Below are 17,403 nucleotides of genomic sequence, written 5' to 3'. Positions count from 1 at the left end.
TCTTTTTCTCTCTCTCTCTCTCTACTCCTCCTCTTTACCTCTACCTGCCTCCATCTTTCAAAAGCAAAAGCTCAGAAAACATGAGGAAAAAAATCCAAACAGACAAAAAATTGCCAAAACACATAAATAGTCCATAAAAAAACAACAAAAGCATGGAGTTTATTTTATGTTGGCCAGTTTAATATGGCTGATATACCACTGACATTCCACTGGAGAAAAAGGGAGGGTTTTTTCCTTTGCTAGCAGGTTTCACTTGAAAATAACTTCTTCACTAGAGATGGGACCCCATCTTCTTCACCAGAGGTGTCTATAAAAGAAACTTTTATTCACCTGATATAATTGCCGACTAGAAAGTTAACTACTGAATGAGCTCACTCTTTCTAGTTCTTTCTGAGCTCTGGCTGGCTGATTCATCTCAGCTCTTCTGGCTCCAACTCCTCTCCGAGCTGACTGATTCAAACTGGCTCCTCAGTTTCTTACTGACTTTCTTCACTTGGCCTCAAACTAACTCTGGCAATCTGTTCTAATCTTCTGACTCCTTTTTTATTATGATTATTTTTATTTTTTTACAGTCCAACCCTTTCCCTACCTCCCGGTCCACCCTCCCATAGTTTCTCATTCCCCTATCTCTAAGAGGATGGCCCCCCACACCCCACCGCCAGGCCTCCACTCCTTGGGGCCTCAAATCTCTTGAAGGTTAGGCACATCTTCTCCCACTGAAGCCAGACCAGGCAGTCCTCTGCTGTACATGTATCAGGTGTCTTGAACTAGCTCATGTATGCCGCCTGGTTGGTGGCTCAGTGTCTGAGAGATCTCAGGGGTCTAGGTTAATTGAGACTGCTGGTCTTCCTATGAGGCCGTCCTCCTCCTCAGCTTGTTCTAGCCTTTCCCTAATTCAACCATAGGGTTCTATAGCTTCAGTCCATTGGTTGGGTGTAAATATCTGCATCTGTCTCAGTCAGCTGCTTGTTGGCCCTCTCAGAGAACAGCCATGCTAGGCTCCTGTCTGTAAGCACACTATATAGCATCAGTGTCAAGTCTTGGAGCCTCCCCTTGAGATGAAGCCCAAGTTGTGCCTGTCAGTGGACTGCCTTCCCTCAGACTCATCTCCATTTTTGTCCCTGCAATCCTTTTAGACAGGAGCAATTCTGGCTTCTAACTCCTTCTTTTCTGGCTTTAACTGCCCCTGCTGACACCGAACTCCATGAAGTCGCAGACTCCACTGCACTCCTTACACTGACCCCCACTCACCAACTGCTCCACTGCACTCCTTACACTGACCCCCACTCACCGACTGCTCCACTGCACTCCTTACACTGACCCCCACTCACCAACTGCTCCACTGTACTCCTTACACTGACCCCCACTCACCGACTGCTCCACTGCACTCGTTACTCTGACTACCACTCACTGACTGCTGAACTTTCTCTCTCCCTGTGCTGCTCGATCTCACAGAGCTTTTCTCCTGAGAGTTGGGTGTATCCTGTCTCTGATTCATTCTGTCAAATGTTTCTCTGGTTCATCAGTTTGTCTGCCCCTCAGTTAGACAATATTCTTTGGGATTAAAGGTGTGCACTGAAGGATTCCAACCAGAGGGATTAAAGGTGAGTGACCGTCTGCATTCCAGCCAGATCACACAGACCTAGGTCTTTGGATGTGATCCCTTGTCAGAGGAACCATGTTGCCAGATTAAAATTTCTATATACATGTCCATTTCCCCTTTCAGTGCTGGGACCCCATCTGGCTTGAACCTGTGAAGGTCTTGTAGGTGCTACCCCCGTCTCTGTTCCTATATCATCAGTCTTGTCCGGTCTGTTTCCTTGGAGTCATCCCCACCTCTGGCTCCTGCAATTTTACTGCCTCTCCTTCACATAGATCCCTGAGTCTTGAGGAGGGGTAACAAAGATATCTCATTTAGTCCTGAGTGCTCCGAAGTCTCCTGCTGTACGCACCCTGCCCAGATGTAGGTCTCTGTATCAGTTCTCACCTACTGCAAGAAGAAGCTTTTCTGACGTGGGTTGAGGAAGACACTGATCTTTGAGCACAGCAGGTGTCACGAGGAGTCATTTCCTTGCTATGTTCCTTTAGCAGAATAATAGTATTAGGTTTTTCCCTAGGCTCATGATCTATCTAGTCTCAGGTTCTTGGCATAAAACAAAATACATCGAACCATTTTCTTTAACTTAAAACTTAATTTTGGTCTTCTGATTGTAACTTGAGGCCATGGGGACAGGGACTTCTGTGCTGTTTAAGAGCAGTCAATTTTTCAAATGTGTTATAAGAGAGAATGCAAGCAGAGAAAAAAGACAGCATTGGATATTTATTTATTGTCACATCCATTATGATAGTCATCTCAAAAAGTGGCAGGAATTCTCTCTGAGGTACCCTTCAGCTCTAACATTTTAAAACTTGAAGATACTTCGTTTAGCACAAAACAAAAACTTTTCCCAACTAGTTTTTATTTTGTAGCATAAACCCTTGGGATTTCTCTTGTGCAGGTCAATGCAGAAGAATGGTAGAGTACATTCTAAAACCAGGGGAGAACTGATTATCTACTGATTCATCAAGCTAAGGACTCATTTAAGGGACTATGACCAATGCCTTGGCCTTTCATAAAAACGAGGTGATGAATTTAAACTGCTAACCACAGTTCCTGGCATGTGTTGACACCCAAAGAAATGACAACCACGATGGTTGAGAGCAGATGCATTTTAAAGATGAAAAGGGCAATTTTCAGCCTTGGCACTTGGTACATAGAACTTAAATGCAGGTTCCTGGGTATTAGGTAGATGAGTGAAGAATGAAAATCTGAAGACAAGCCCGATAATGCCATGTCGGTATCACGAGGCTGATCCCAGCTCATTCTCTGCCTTGAAGACTTCCTTCTGCCACGTTCTTTCTTGGAGCAGAAGAGGCACAGCTGGGGACTGTTTGGTGTAATTATCACAGTGTCATTCCTAATAATTGTCCTGTTTTATTTCAAATGTGAAAGCATTATGTGGCTTCACCAAAGTACAGGAGGACACACGAGATTAATGTATTTCTTTCTTACTTCGTAAGAAAAGAATTTACCTCTTTTTGCCTCTGGAGAGGAATCCAGCTTGTTCGGTGCTCATTAACAGGGAGGCACTGGCTACTGCTCCTGCACTGTCTGCTCCCTAGCTGACAACTATGCTAATGACCCATAACTCTAACTTCTCTCTGCTACTTTTTTTAAGGAAGCACTTCTTTCCTAGCTAGAGAAGGAGCCTGGTTGCTTACCCGAGCTCAGGCTTATGAGTTACTGCTGTTATGAAAGATGTATTTCTGTATTGCTAGCATTAGAAACGTTAGCACATCTCCACAGACTAGGAAGCAGAGACAGGGCAAAAAACAGGTCAGGCTATAATTCTGCCACCTTCCAAACTCGCACCACCAGTAGGAGCTAAGTGTTCAAGCAGGAGCTTGTGAGGGAAATTTTACATGCAAACCATAGAACCTGCCAGATTGCCTACATTAGATGCACCTTCAGCGACTATGAAAATTATGTAGTATGATTATAAAGATTATGTAGCATGATTCTGGATTGCATTATTTTAGAGTCACTATTGAAAATGGTGATTTTATGATGGTACTTCATGCTTTTTATTATATGCTTTGGTTATATTGACCCCAGTTCCCTCTTTGTCTCCATCCTCACCTGTGCATTGTACCCTTCCTCTTCCCCAGTAGCCTCACTTCTATGTTCTGGTCGTTCTCAGAGAGGAGACAGGCAATGTTTGTGCTTTGGATTCTGACTTATTTCAGTTACCTTGATGATGTTCAGATCCATCCATTTTCCTGTAGAAGAGATACATTTTAGTCTTCTTTAAAGAGGACTAGTAAAATTAATTTCACTGTGTATCTATACCACATTTGCTCTACCCACTCATCTGTTTTGGGTATCTAGGCCGATTCTGTGAGTTGGTTATTGTAAAAAGCCACAGCAGACACACTTATGCTGGTGTCTTAGATTACTGATATAAACGTAGGTGTGCTCACTTAGATTCCCTTATGTATACACAAGGAGTGGCATTTCACATGATGGTTTGGTTGTGTGTGTGTGTGTTTAAATTTCTTGAAAGCTTTCATAATGGTTTCTCTGGTGTTTATACTAATATATGTCCCTATCAATAGCATTTTGTTCCTTCTTTTCTCCTTCCATTCTTGCCCCATGAGTGCCACTCCTGGCTTTCCCTTACCCGACCCCTTTCTATAACACAGTTTCTCACACTGTGTTTCAAACTTTCCTGAAACTCACTGTATAGCTTAGGCTGGCCTTGATTTCCTGGCAGTTCTCCTGATTGGCATTTTTGCTTGTTTTCTTAAAGCCTGCTATTCCAGCAGGGTTGACATGGAAATCTCAGAATACTTTTGGTTTGCCTTTCCCTGATGACTTAAAACATTGAATTTTCATCTATTTGTTGATGATTTGTACTCCTTCTGAGAACATGTCTGTACAATATGTTGCACATACATGGACTTGAGGATTTATGGATTTGAGGCTTACTGAAGATTAATTCTTAGAGCTCCTCATTTCAGTTTCCAACTTATTGAATGATGGTTTTCAATATTCCCTGATGATTTCCTAGACATCGTTGGTTTCTGTTGTGTGCTCAGCAAATGCTCAGTGTCCATTTCTATCCCACAGCTTCTCTTTCTTGCAGCCTGATTCTTAAGCTTCATCTCAGACTTGCCAAACCAGAATGTGTGGAGATGGGGCCCAAATATTGTCTTTTCAAAAACTCCAAAAAATTCTTTTTAAAAAAAATTATTATTTATTTTATGTATGTGAATGCACTGTCACTGTCTTCAGACACACCAGAAGAAGGCATCAGATCCCATTACAGATGGTTGTCAGCCACCATGTGGTTGCTGGGAATTGAACTCAGGACCTCTGGAAGAGCAGTTAGTTCTGCTAACTACTGAGCCATCTCTCCAGCCCCAAAGAATTCTTGATACTCCAAAATATGAGAATCACTATCATGTACAGACAGAGCAATATTTTATTGATGAAGAAATAGACGTGTACAAGTGTTAAGATAACAAGCCATAACCAGGAAAGGCACTCGTAGTTATTAAGTGACCACTACACTCTCCAGTGCCCTTGTTTCCTGCTAATCCTCGCAACGTTCTTGGTGATGCTGGAATAAGTACTATTCTCTTCATATGAAATGATCCAAGGAAGTGAACCTACCCAAATCCACATAGCTAATGACAGTACCAGGATTCAAAACAGAAATCTATTTTACTCCTGAATCCAGTGGATTTCTACCCTGCGGTGCCATTTGCCTGAATTTTTATTCTCAACTAAGGATGTTATAAACAGTCAAGAATATAAAATATAAGCCTTTTCACTTGAGGCCCACAGTAATTGCTCTCACTCACACTGCCTCTTACCACAGCTTCAGCTCCTGGAAAATTTCCTTCCTCTATGAAATTCATAATCATATCCTGATGTGTATTTCTTCCTTCCTCAGCCAGGACAAATCCTATCGAGTCAGTTAAAGCCCTCTGTGCTTGAATCCAAGTCTGTGTAACCTCCTCAGCACACTGTGGATTGCCAAGCCGTGCCTATCATAATAGTCCTCCAGCCAGCCCCTTTCTCTTCGAGCCAGAGCCTTCCAGATGTAGCTCAGCATTTCCCCTCACAACCCGTGTTCTCCCAGCTTTATTTATTCTCTTACATGTGCTTCTTTCTTGTTTCAGACACTGTCTTACAGTCTCCACTTTTTCAGTCCCCCCTGACCCTCACTGGAGCAAATTGGCTTTATCTCGAGGGCCAGTTTCAGGTAACAAATGCTTGGCGATCTGTCTTGAGAAAGGTTCTCAGCCAGTTCTCAGGCAGGCAGGCAGGTGGTAATGTATTGTGGTCTACTCCAGCATCTGCCGTGGACTCCGGAAAAGTAGCAGCACAACAAAGACTACCAATCTGCCCCTGCATGGCTGCAAAAGGGCTCTGGAGTAGAACTGGATTTAATCCTGCTCTCTAATGAACTTCCTGGGTAGTCATGAGCAGTTTCATTTGTCAAAAAAAGAGATAGTGCCACCACTACCCCTAGTTGATGACTGCTTAGAAGGAAGCGAGTTTTCTTTGGGGATGAAAGCCCAATAGACTGCCTGTACTCCATGGAATGACCCTAAACTTATGCACAAACTGGCAACACTATGTGGTGGATTTAAAAGAATCAGTGCATTTAAAAAGAATACTTGAAGTTAGACAGGGAAAATGGTCAGTGGAGTATGCTGTTGTAGGACTTGAGGAGGGAGTGGGGTGGATTTGATCAAAACACACTGTATACAAGTAGAAAATTCTCAAATAATAAATTAAAATGACAATAAAAAATATGTAAACTGCTTAACAAATGGGTATCAATTGGTAAATGTTAGTTTATGTTTTCCTGTATTTATGCAAGACCATAATTACATTAAATGTGAGTGTAACTTTTATCCTAAAAAGAGATTGGCTGGAGAGTCTCACTCATTTCAAACCCTGTGTATAAAGGCTGTGTAAACTACCTTGAAGGATATATAAGGTGTCAAAGAGAGGTGTAACATAGAGACCTCCACAACTGTTCAGCTATGCTGTTTTCTAACTTCACTGAATTGTGGTATACAGATATGGTAGAAGCAGAGAGGGAGAATGAAGGACAGTCGAAAGAAGACCTGAAGGGGGAGAGAAACCCACACACTCTTAGAGGAGAGCAGGGAAGAGGAGGCTATGGTGGCAACATCAGGAGAGGAGGAGAAAGGAGAGGAGGAAATAAATGAATAGTTTATTTGTCCTACCCAGGACCCAGTGTAATCAGCCTAGGAAAACATTAAGTGGCAGCCAGATGAAGACGTCCAACATTTTCCATCAGTTTATAGGCCAACTTGATTTAATAATAGAAAATATTTCTCTCAAGTTTTTCCTGGGCCTTTTGGCATCGTTGTTTCACCTTATTTGTGTTCTGACAGAATCAGTGGTTCTTTTTGTAGACAAGGTACGGGGGGGGGGGGGGGGGGGGGGGGCTTCTGTACTCTTATTGAAGTGTGCACTCATTTAGATGACCGATTCTCCTCTCTCCTGGGAAATAAAATCCAGAACAAGCTCCTAAGGCTGTGCTTTCTGGTCTGGAATCAGACATCAAACCTTAAAGATTATGTTGTGATCTCCAGAGATGGCTCTGTAACATCAGATACATCATATGTGCAGGTAGATGACAAAGGGAAGAAGGTCTCCCAGGTCCAGAGTCTCCTGGAGGAAGAAAAGACTCTCACACTGAAAGGGGGTTTTCCCCATAGCAGCAGATCAGCTCCCAAGGGAAAGACACTTAGAGACCAAAGTGTCTACCTGGGACTGGCCAAAACTTTTCTGTCACACAGGACCCTGTTCCTCCATCTACTGCTACCCTTTGATGACTAGAGATCACGTGAGACCAAGCACATCTCCTCCAAGGTCATATTGCAGACTTCAAGCCTCACAACCAAGATTGGAAGTGTACAGCTTGGGAAAAACTGGAATTTCTCTCCTAGTTGTACTCACATCCGGGGTAACCTGGATTACATTGGAAGCTTCAGCTGTACTAGAGCCTAACAGTGCTCTTCTGTATGCGTTGTCTATAGCCCCTCCTTAACAACACAACCACTATGCAACTCTGGCCAAATTGTTCATCTGTGTGCTGTGAACCTGTTTCTGAGACAGAGGCAGAAAGAAGGAACAGAAGTATCTGTGATGAACCAAGGTCTTGATCTTTTGGGACACATTGTCTTCCACAGTGACATTATAGACATAAAGCAGACAGGATATAGATATCAAGTAGATGTTGAAAGCTCTCATTTTCAAGGCTAGGGCATGGAGATGGGGAGCAAGCCTCAGACCCATTGATTGTTGGATTTGTTCCTTGGGATTTTTTATAGTCCATTTCCCTTATGCTATTTCTGTTGTTAATTTTCCTTTTCCTGGTGGATTTTAAAACAGTGATATTCATTCTGAAAACAAAATATTTGAACCTATGATAAGTATTTTTAACCCTTCTCAAAAAAAGAAGACTGTCTTTGGCCATATAGTAAAACAAAACAAAACACCCATAGGGTGTTCAACATTGTTTATAAAATTATTTTCCTCCCCAGAATAAGTGTAGAAATGCATATGCTTTGTCTCATCACTTTACCAAAGTAACAAAAGAAAATATAGTTTATAACTACTTTCCCATGTTCACTAATATTGTCTCATAAAAGTCAGCCACAACTTTCCTGTTCCTTCCGTACACTAAGAAATTGTTGGAAATAACAAATGTTTGGGGATTAAAATCGTTTAAAGACTGTAATGAAGCTAAACTATATTTAAGCATTTTTATATCTTCAAAAAATAGTGTATTAGGTAAGAGTCTGACTTTAGTTTCCATTTCAAAAAAAATTAAAGCAAGTCATGTGGTACTATTCTAATGCTCTTCCTATGGTAAATACTTGTTAAGTTATTACATTTTATACTTTTAAAAAGTTTATTCTAGTCCATAAGATTTTCTTATTAATTCCTCAATTAGGAATGTTTTAATCATAACTGTGTTTGAGATATACATTAATCCACAATAGGACAAATAGACACATCTTTATTATTCCAGTTTATCTTAATTTTCTTGGCTTCTTTCAGGCAAAAATTGGAATGGCTTTGTAAAGCTTCAGAAATATCTACTGGGCCTTTTGTATTAAAATTCTCCAAGAACATGAGCTAGTGTAAGAAATTGTTTCCTTTTCAAGATCACCATAGGGCAGCTTTGAGGGCGGGGGGCTTGTTTTTGTTTTACTATATTTGGTTTTAAGATATTTGTCTTAGTTAGGGTTTTACTGCTCTGAATAGACATCATGGCCAAGGCAACTCTTATAAAAGACAACATTTAGTTTGGGGTGGCTTATAGATTCTGAGGTTTGTTCTATTATCAAGGTGGGAGCTTGGCAACATCCAGGCATACTTGAAGCTGGAGACGCTGAGAGCTCTACATCTTCATCCAAAGGCAGACAGGAGAAGACTGGATCCTATGTGGTTAGAAGGGTCTCATTGCCCACCTACACAATGACACACTTCCTTCAACAAGGCCACATCTCCTAATAGTGCCACTCACTGGACCGAACATATATAAACCACCACATTCCACTCCCTGGCCTGCAAAGGCTTGTTCAAACATATGAGTCTATGGGGGCCATACCTAAACATAGCATAATAAAAATACATTTAATCCAACTTTCAAAGGCCCCATAGTCTATAGCAGTCTCAACAATGTTAAAAGTTCAAAGTTCAAAGTCTCTACTGAGATTCAACCAATCACTTAGCTGTAATCCCCAAAGCAATACAGGAAACCAGCTGGGCCAACTCCAAACTCTGCATCCCCATGTCTGATGTCAAAGTGATCTTCAAATCTCCAACTCCTTTTTCATCTTAGTTAACTGCAACAAACTTTTTTTTTGTTTTTTTGTTTTGTTTTTTGGTTTTTTGTTTTTTTCTCCTGGGCTGGTTCCACTCCTGTTAGCAGCTTTCCTCAGCAGATAGCCCACGGCTCTGGCATCTTTAACATCTTGGAGTCTCCAAGTTAACTTCAATTTCACAGCTTCCTGTTCCAATGTCTGGGATCCACATATGCTCTTCTGGGCTCCTCCAAAGTGCTTGCATCACTCCTCCAGCTCTGTCCTCTGTAGCACTCTAGGCTCTGGTTAACTCCACTCCACTGCTGCTGATGTTTTTGGTGGTTTATCGAATGCTACTGGCATCTCCAGGACACTGAGGTCTGCTGCTGCACCTAGGCTTCACCCATAGGCACTCTTCATGGTGCCAAACCTCAACTTCTTGCATGACCCCTTCAGTCCTGGGCTATCAACTGCAGCTGAGGCTGCACCTTCACCAATAGCCTTCCATGGCTTCTCACAGTGCCCAGCCTCAGCTTCTCCCCATGAGCCCTTCATACCTTCAAAACCAGTACCACCTGGGTGATTCTTACACATTACCAAGTCTAGCTGCAGCACTTCCTGTGCCTTTTTATTACTTGAACCATACATTTTATATTTTTCCTTTCTAAGCTTGCTATGCTTGTTCAAAATGCTCTTCACAACTCTTAACCAAAAAACAAAGTCTCCGTTGGGCTCTTTTGAGATCTCCTTTGTCAGTGCAATTAATATAAATCTCTCTACCTTAGCCCCAAGTACACTCTTCAGAGAAGGGCAAAAAGTAACCACATTCTTCACCAAAATATCACAAGAACGGTCTCTGGCCACACACTGAAATTCTCCTCCTCTGAAACCTCTAGAGCCAGGCCTCCATAGTTCATATCAGCCTCAGCAACAAAGTCCCCCACATTCTTCCCAGGATGGCCAATTAAGCTCCACTTAAAGCATTCCACTGCTTTCCAAATCCAATGTCCCAAAATGCACATTCTTCCAAATGAAGGCCTATCAGAACAATACCCCAGTCTCTGGTACCAACTTATGTTAGAGTTTTACTGCTATGAACAGACACCATGACCAAGGCAACTCTTGTAAGGATGATATTTAATTGGGGCTGGTTTACAGGTTCAGTGGTTCATTCCATTATCATCAAGGTGGGAGGATGGTAGCACCCAGGAAGGCATGACGCAGGAGGAGCTGAGAGTTGAACAACTTGTTATGAAGGTAAACGAAAGTCTGGCTTCCAGGGAGCTAGGATGAGGGTCTTAAAGCCCATGCCCACAGTGACAAACTTTCTCCAACAAGGCCACACCTACTCAAACAAAGCCACACCTCCTAACCCTCCCTTAACACCATTAATATTTCTCTGTAAATTCTCTAATATCATCTCATATTTTATGGTTATATTGAGAGACTATTGACATTATTTTAAATGTCCCCAACTTTATAGCTTCCCCATTCTTCATATAATGTTAGTTTAATTAATAATGATTTATTGAAGGATTTATTGACATATTTAGCAGAACAAATGACAGAATGCATATGCAGTTCTCTAAGATGAAGCTATCATGAAGAGTTGGTTTCTAGTTTTCATCATGGAAAACTGCCTGTCTTTTTAATTGACTTTCAAGGGTCATTTGGCCAAGCAGGATATTTTTGTCCTAATTTTCTTGTGACTACATAGCTGCTATGCTCAGTGACTATTTACTTCTAGTTCTTCAATGTATCTTCAATAGGATTAGAAAATCCTGTTAGAAATACCTCAATGGTGTTACAATTAAAACTTCCACAGCCTCTTTGCTCTACCATACTAACCATGTTTCGTTGCCACAATTCAAAGCTTCTCATCCCCCTGCAGTAGACTCCTGCCAACCTACTCCCACCAGTAACTTTCACACTTACTACAGCTGGAGTAATCTTCCTAAACGCCAAATCTGATCCTGACATGCCTTTAGGTCTAAACATAGGATAAATTGAACAGCCATACATGAAGGGCATGCTAGCATATTCCATAGCCCTTCTAGCAGCTGGTCACACAGACACAAATGGGATTTGGATGAGCATCTTACCATTAGGACAAGGATCAGATGATTATAATAGGCCACTTGCTAGAACCCTAACCAGCCTGGCCTCCTGCTGTTCTCTCACTAGTTTCTTGGCATCCAGCTACACTGGACCCTGAAAACATTTGTCCACGCCTACCATAAACCAGATTGTTCCTCATAGCACAAGCAGACCCTCCTTCTATGTACTATTCAGAGCTATGCATGATATGAATCTATTTTCTACTCACGTCCCTTCTAACATCATAGAGAGCAGAGCTAGCTGCTCTCTCAACTATGACTCTGTAGGCAGTTAGGTTGGTACCGGTGTGGCAAAAGTAACTTTGGTAGTTAACTGTGTACATTTCTGCTTCTGGGGTCCACTGTGTTTGTCCTGTGACTGGGCACTGACTGGATCACCTTTTGATGTGCACATTCAGCACATCTTCTTGCAAATAAACAATAAAGAGCTGACATGGTTTTTAGGAGAAAAAAAAACCAGAAATGTAAAGAAGGTATTTAAGCCTGATATGTTTTCTAATAAATATGGGTGTATTCTCTCAACATAAAATTTCAACTTTTTCTTTTACATTTTAGTTTTACTATACTGCTCAGCTCTAGTGAAAACAGCTTAGAGGCCTCACAGGGTTCCAGAAATTGGGTTGGATTTGGAATCAGACTTTGGTTTTAGTCCACACTGGCTGTGTGGATTTGAACAACTCAGACACCCCTTGTAACATGAGACCTCTGTGCTTAAGTAGGAGTATCTCCGTGATTGTCTCTCCTGGAGAGTGTGTGACCTACACATAGAAGAAGCTAAAAACGGTTTATAAAAACATGTCAGTTTTATTGTGGTTATTTTTATATGATTTTGAAGACAGCTTTTAAAAGATTTACGATTTCAGAGATGATAGAAACTATTTTGGAGGAGTAAATCCCTTGCAAATGTATGTTTAAATCTTTGTTTCTTTTCCTTTAAAAAAATTAATAACATTTACATGTAAGACTGTCTAGATTTTCTGACTTTTACAATATCCTGAAGAAAAGATAAAGAATTCCATCTCCCTCCCTTTATCTGTAGGCCATCGACTTCCATTGCTTGGATTCCATATGCAGCAGAAATAGTCTTGGAGATTCTCATTCATTTCCTTTGACCCTGTAGTTTCTCATTTCTCTTTTTTCTGCATTTTGACAGATGCTTACTATATGCTTATGGACTTGAGTAACATACCAGGGTGGAAAGGACCAAGTATATAAACATCTCTGTCCTTTAACTCTGGAAGGGGATTCCTACTCATGGATGGGTCAGGGAAGCAAGGAGGAGGGTGAACCACCCTGCCAAACTCAAAGGTTTTCCTGCTGGTGAAAGGAGATGAACTAGCACAACCCACATAGAATCAGCTGTGTGGGAATCTGAAAGGTCTGCCTTTCTAGCCATTGAAGAAGCTGCACATCATATGTAAAAAGATATCGATACCATCTAACATCCTCATCACCAAGCAAAGCAATGCTAGGAAATCTAATCTCTCAGTACTCAGAAAATACCAAATATCCACCAACCACAATGACATTTTGAGTCAACACATCAAACTAATTCTGTTCTGGAGTATACACTATTATATTTTCATCATTCTTGCTCCCAGACTGTAGAATGGTACTGCAGAAAAAAAAAGGGAAAACATAAAGGAAAAGATCAATCTAAGACCACAGTAGTGACTGCTACTTCGTCCAGCTGTTCCTTTTTCTTCTCCCTTTTCCCCTTATTTCTTTAGAGAACTTACTTTTTGACTAATTGAAATTCCTGGCTTCCATGTTTGTTCAGTTTATTCTGCAGGTAGATTGAGTCCTTTCCCACCATCTCAGCAAAACAGAACCTTTTGATTGGCTCACAGCACCCTTCCTTGTTCATCCATCTGTCTAGAGAGATTCTGCTAGGATGGGGTAGAGCAAGGGTCTTTCAGGAAAGAGACCATCTTCTCCTCTGCTCAAGTGCTCTTTTAAATGTTTCCTTTGGAGAGATGCTCTTTTTTGGAGTCTTGAGGCCGAAAGGAACATTTGAGAGAACTGGGATGTTTTCTTTGATTCCTGTTTTTGAGTAATAACTCTGAAAGAAAAGTAGTAGCCATGGCCGTGCATGCCCTCAAACAAGTGAGCAGACAGAAAGTTATTTCAAACATGAGGCCTGCGCATCACAAATGCCTGCTCCTCTCTTTGCTTCTTCTGAACCTACACAGGGTCACACAGATCAGTGAGCAATCTCGCACAGGTTTTACTATAAACTGTGCAGAGCCAGGCCTCCCTCTACTTTAGAGCTGGGCACACTGAGGGAGGATACTCAGTTCTCTGCTTAGCTGCTCCAGAAGTGGATAAATTACTCTTTGTGGTGCTCACGTTTCTGCCCCATCATATTTTACACAGACGTGGCAGCTTTGCATTGGAGCATGTTTGATAGTGCTTTGCAGATGTATAAATAAATTGGGTTTTCCCATGCTTTCTCCTGGGAGACAGGCCTGCAATTTCCAAAGGCATCTATTGTGGTGCCATCCTTGGGAAACAGCATTGTTTCCCAGCTGAGATCAGAGTCTTTGGAAAATAGAAAACAGCACAGGTATGTTTGGGTCATACAAAAACTAGTGTGAGAACTGTCAGGCATGGGCTTAGGGAAACAGATGTAGGAAAGTGCTGTACTGGGAGCTTGATTTCTGTCGCTGGGGCTACAGGTTCTCTGAGAAAGTATACCAGCATGTGGATTGGCCCATGTATTTCTTGTTTTACCTTATTTTGGCTTTGGAGATATGGCTATTTTAAGTCACACCTTCTTTTCTCTCTATCCCTACAGATTCATGAAGGTGGCAGGAAGCACAGTGGATGCGGTTACCTGGCAACAGTAGGTATTCATCATTTTTTATCTCACTTATTATTGGCAGCTGTGAAATGGAAGATAATTAGTTGTCACCAAGTTCACAGCTGACATTTCATAAACTACCCTTTATCTTTCAAGAAAAATTAAAATCACCTCTAAAGCTGTTATTAGAACACATGTTGTCTGATGTGCTATGACTTTATGTTGTTATTTTCAAAACCATAACCCTCCCTCCTCCAATACTGACAATTTGGAAATTGTGCCTATTAATGTACACTCTTAAATTAATCTGTCAGGGATGAAGGGTAATGGAGATGAAGTGTGACACTGTTTCCCTGTAGGCCTTCCCTTGGAAATGAATTTTCCTGTTTAAGAGAGGAGACAGTTTTGAGTATTCAATATATCATGTGAACATAGAAATATAGTATATTACCAGATGTGGTTTTAATTAGTGCCAAGAAATTTGATAATATAAAGCAGGTTAAAAAGAGAAAAAAATTAAGAAACTTTTATTATTTAGAATTTTTATTTATTTATTTAGAAAAATTATTACTACAGAGATGAAGCAGCTTTGGGAAAAGGGATAAGCCTCAACACTCCAGGAAGAAGCTCATGTTGACAAGTCCTGTCACCTCAAGTGCAGCTCACCTTCTGAGGGTAGCTGTCTAGTGAGAGTAGCTGTCCAGTGTGAGGGTATCTGTCCAGTGTGAGAGTAGCTGTCTAGTGAGAGTAGCTGTCCAGTGTGAGAGTAGCTGTCTAGTGTGAGAGTAGCTGTCTAGTGTGAGGGTAGCTGTCTGTTATGAGAGTAGCTGTCTAGTGTGAGAGTAGCCAAAATGTGAGAGTAGTCATCTAGTGTGCATGTTTAAATGTTCTCTAAGTCTCTGGTATCTGTGCAGGGGTGTTGAATTTTGGAATCCTTTCTCCTTAAACAGCATCTCTGTCACTTGCCAATATGATGTAGTTCAGATGCATCTTTCTCCCTTGTCTGTCCCCTGTGTTATGTGGGTTCATTGTGGGACAGTAAAAGTGTGAAAGAAAAAGGAAGTAGGTAGAATATTTATTAAAGTATCCAGAAAGGACTTTCGGGATGTTCGTAATCAGTGTGAGAATTATTTTAACCTATATTCATACCCAGTTTATCTAAGCAAGAAGTTTCAAGATTTTTTTTCTCCTAGAAATTCTTGTCCTTCATCTTGGTTTTTTGTTTTTGTTTTTGTTTTTGTTTTTGTTTTTGTTTTGTTTTGTTTTGTTTTGTTTTGTTTTGTAAGTCTCCCGGTTTGTCATTTATACTCCTCCCTTTATTCCAAAACCAAAAGGCAAACTCTGTCCCCTGGCCTTTGATTTACTGTCTGTTCAGAGCTGAATGAGACATGTTCCCCAGATGTCCATGCATTTATCTAAGCACTTAGTCCTCAGTTAATGTCACTGTTTGGGAAGGTTATGCAACCTTTACGGAGTGGAGCCTTGCTGGAGGAAGTGTGTCGCTGAGGATAGGCTAGCTTTCCCCATTTCCTGTTCTTTCCACCACTGCCCCACCCCCACCTCCAGCCTGTCATCCCTCTATCTCTCCCTCCCTCCTACTGTATGCAGATGACATGTGACCATCCAGCTTCCTGGCCTACTGCCCTGTGCATTCCTGACTGTTGTGAGTCTTCCTAGGATGATGAACTCTGTAGTCCTCTGACCTGTGATGCAGAATAGACCCTTTCATCTCCTAAGATGCTCTTGGTCACAGTATTTCTTCTCAGCTACAGAGAGCAGTAACTAACCCTGCTGATGTCAGGTGCTATCACTCAACCATAACATGACTGAATTTACTCGCTTCGGCACACTGGAGGTTTTCTGTCCCTAAAGGCCCTTGTGCATGTGTGCCTCAGTGCCTTCCTTGTGTGTCTCAGTGCCTTTCTACACGCTGTTCCTTTGCCTTCTCTCCACCATTCATATGCTTGACTCTTTGTTATCATTTGAGTTTTAACCTTCATACCATCTCCTTGGCGAAAACTCCTTTTATGATTTGACTATCAATAGGTCCTCTCTTGTCCTTTTTCTTGCTCATTTTACATAATACTTAAAATAATCTACAAAATATTTTCATAATTTGTTTTTTACCTTTTTGTATTTTTTCCTATTAAAGGTTATTTATTGAAGTCCTGAAGGACCTATTTAGATATTTATTAGGCATTGAAATAATAGTGGATATAATGATGAAGATGATGATGATGATGAGCTAGAGATTCTTCTTGAATTTTATATGTTGACCAGGTCTGATCTACGTGTTTAAATTGTTTGATTTGGAAGGTTGTTCTCCCAAATTTGCTGTGTTTTAAGGGCCAAATATTCAATTTAATCTATTCACTATGTAGAAACCCAGCAACAATTATACTGATATTAAATTCAAATCACAGGCTGTTCTTTGGTTCCTGTGTCCTGATGTCTCTGGGCAGGTTCCTCTTGGGCCAGGAATCTGAACAGAAGTGGTGGTCTTACCTGTGCTCACAGGCTTGTCAGCACCCCTGGGAGACCCGCTCTCTCTCCCAGCAGTATTTGGGTATCACAGGATAAGCTCTGGGCACTGTGGCGCCACCAGTGCGTTGGAAATCAAACCATAAAATCTTTGTGACACTGGTCTATGCTCTGCTTCTACACGACCATCTTTAATCTTCCACACAGAAGTGAAAACAGAGTGTTTGTCTTCCTGTGCCTGACTTATGTCACTCAGTATGTGTCCCCAGCCTGACTTATGTCACTCAATATGTGTCCCCAGCCGCAGGTATGTTATTACAAATGATAGGAATTCCTTATATATAATGGCCACATAATACTCCTTCAGGAAAAAATACTTTTAAAAATGCAAATGACATAAAAGTGATTTTGAGTATTAAAGGACACAAACTGCTAGGTTTTCAGACAGAAAGACACTAATAATAAAGACACTAATAATAAAGACACTAATAATAAAGACACTAATAATAAAGACACTAATAATGCCCACCAAGACTCGGATGTTCAAAAAAAACAAAGAGCACCAGAAACCACAGAGTTTTAGATAAATAAAATACACTA

The 17,403-nt window shown here is 41.1% G+C and overlaps 1 protein-coding gene across 3 annotated transcripts in view; it reads left to right on the top strand.

Moving 5' to 3' along the window:
• The window catches only part of Hpse2 (heparanase 2 (inactive)), a 569,072-nt gene that overhangs the window by 376,305 nt on the left and 175,364 nt on the right, over window positions 1–17,403 (top strand). For all 3 annotated transcript variants that reach the window (XM_021151789.1, XM_021151792.1, XM_021151790.1), the window contains one exon: window positions 14,317–14,364. In XM_021151789.1, the coding sequence (XP_021007448.1) occupies window positions 14,317–14,364 (48 nt within the window). The remainder of the gene's footprint in view (window positions 1–14,316; window positions 14,365–17,403) is intronic.

This window comes from Mus caroli, chromosome 19 (genome assembly GCF_900094665.2).
Source record: "Mus caroli chromosome 19, CAROLI_EIJ_v1.1, whole genome shotgun sequence".
Classification (NCBI taxonomy): domain Eukaryota; kingdom Metazoa; phylum Chordata; class Mammalia; order Rodentia; family Muridae; genus Mus; species Mus caroli.
This window is presented reverse-complemented; position numbering and strand designations above follow the sequence as displayed.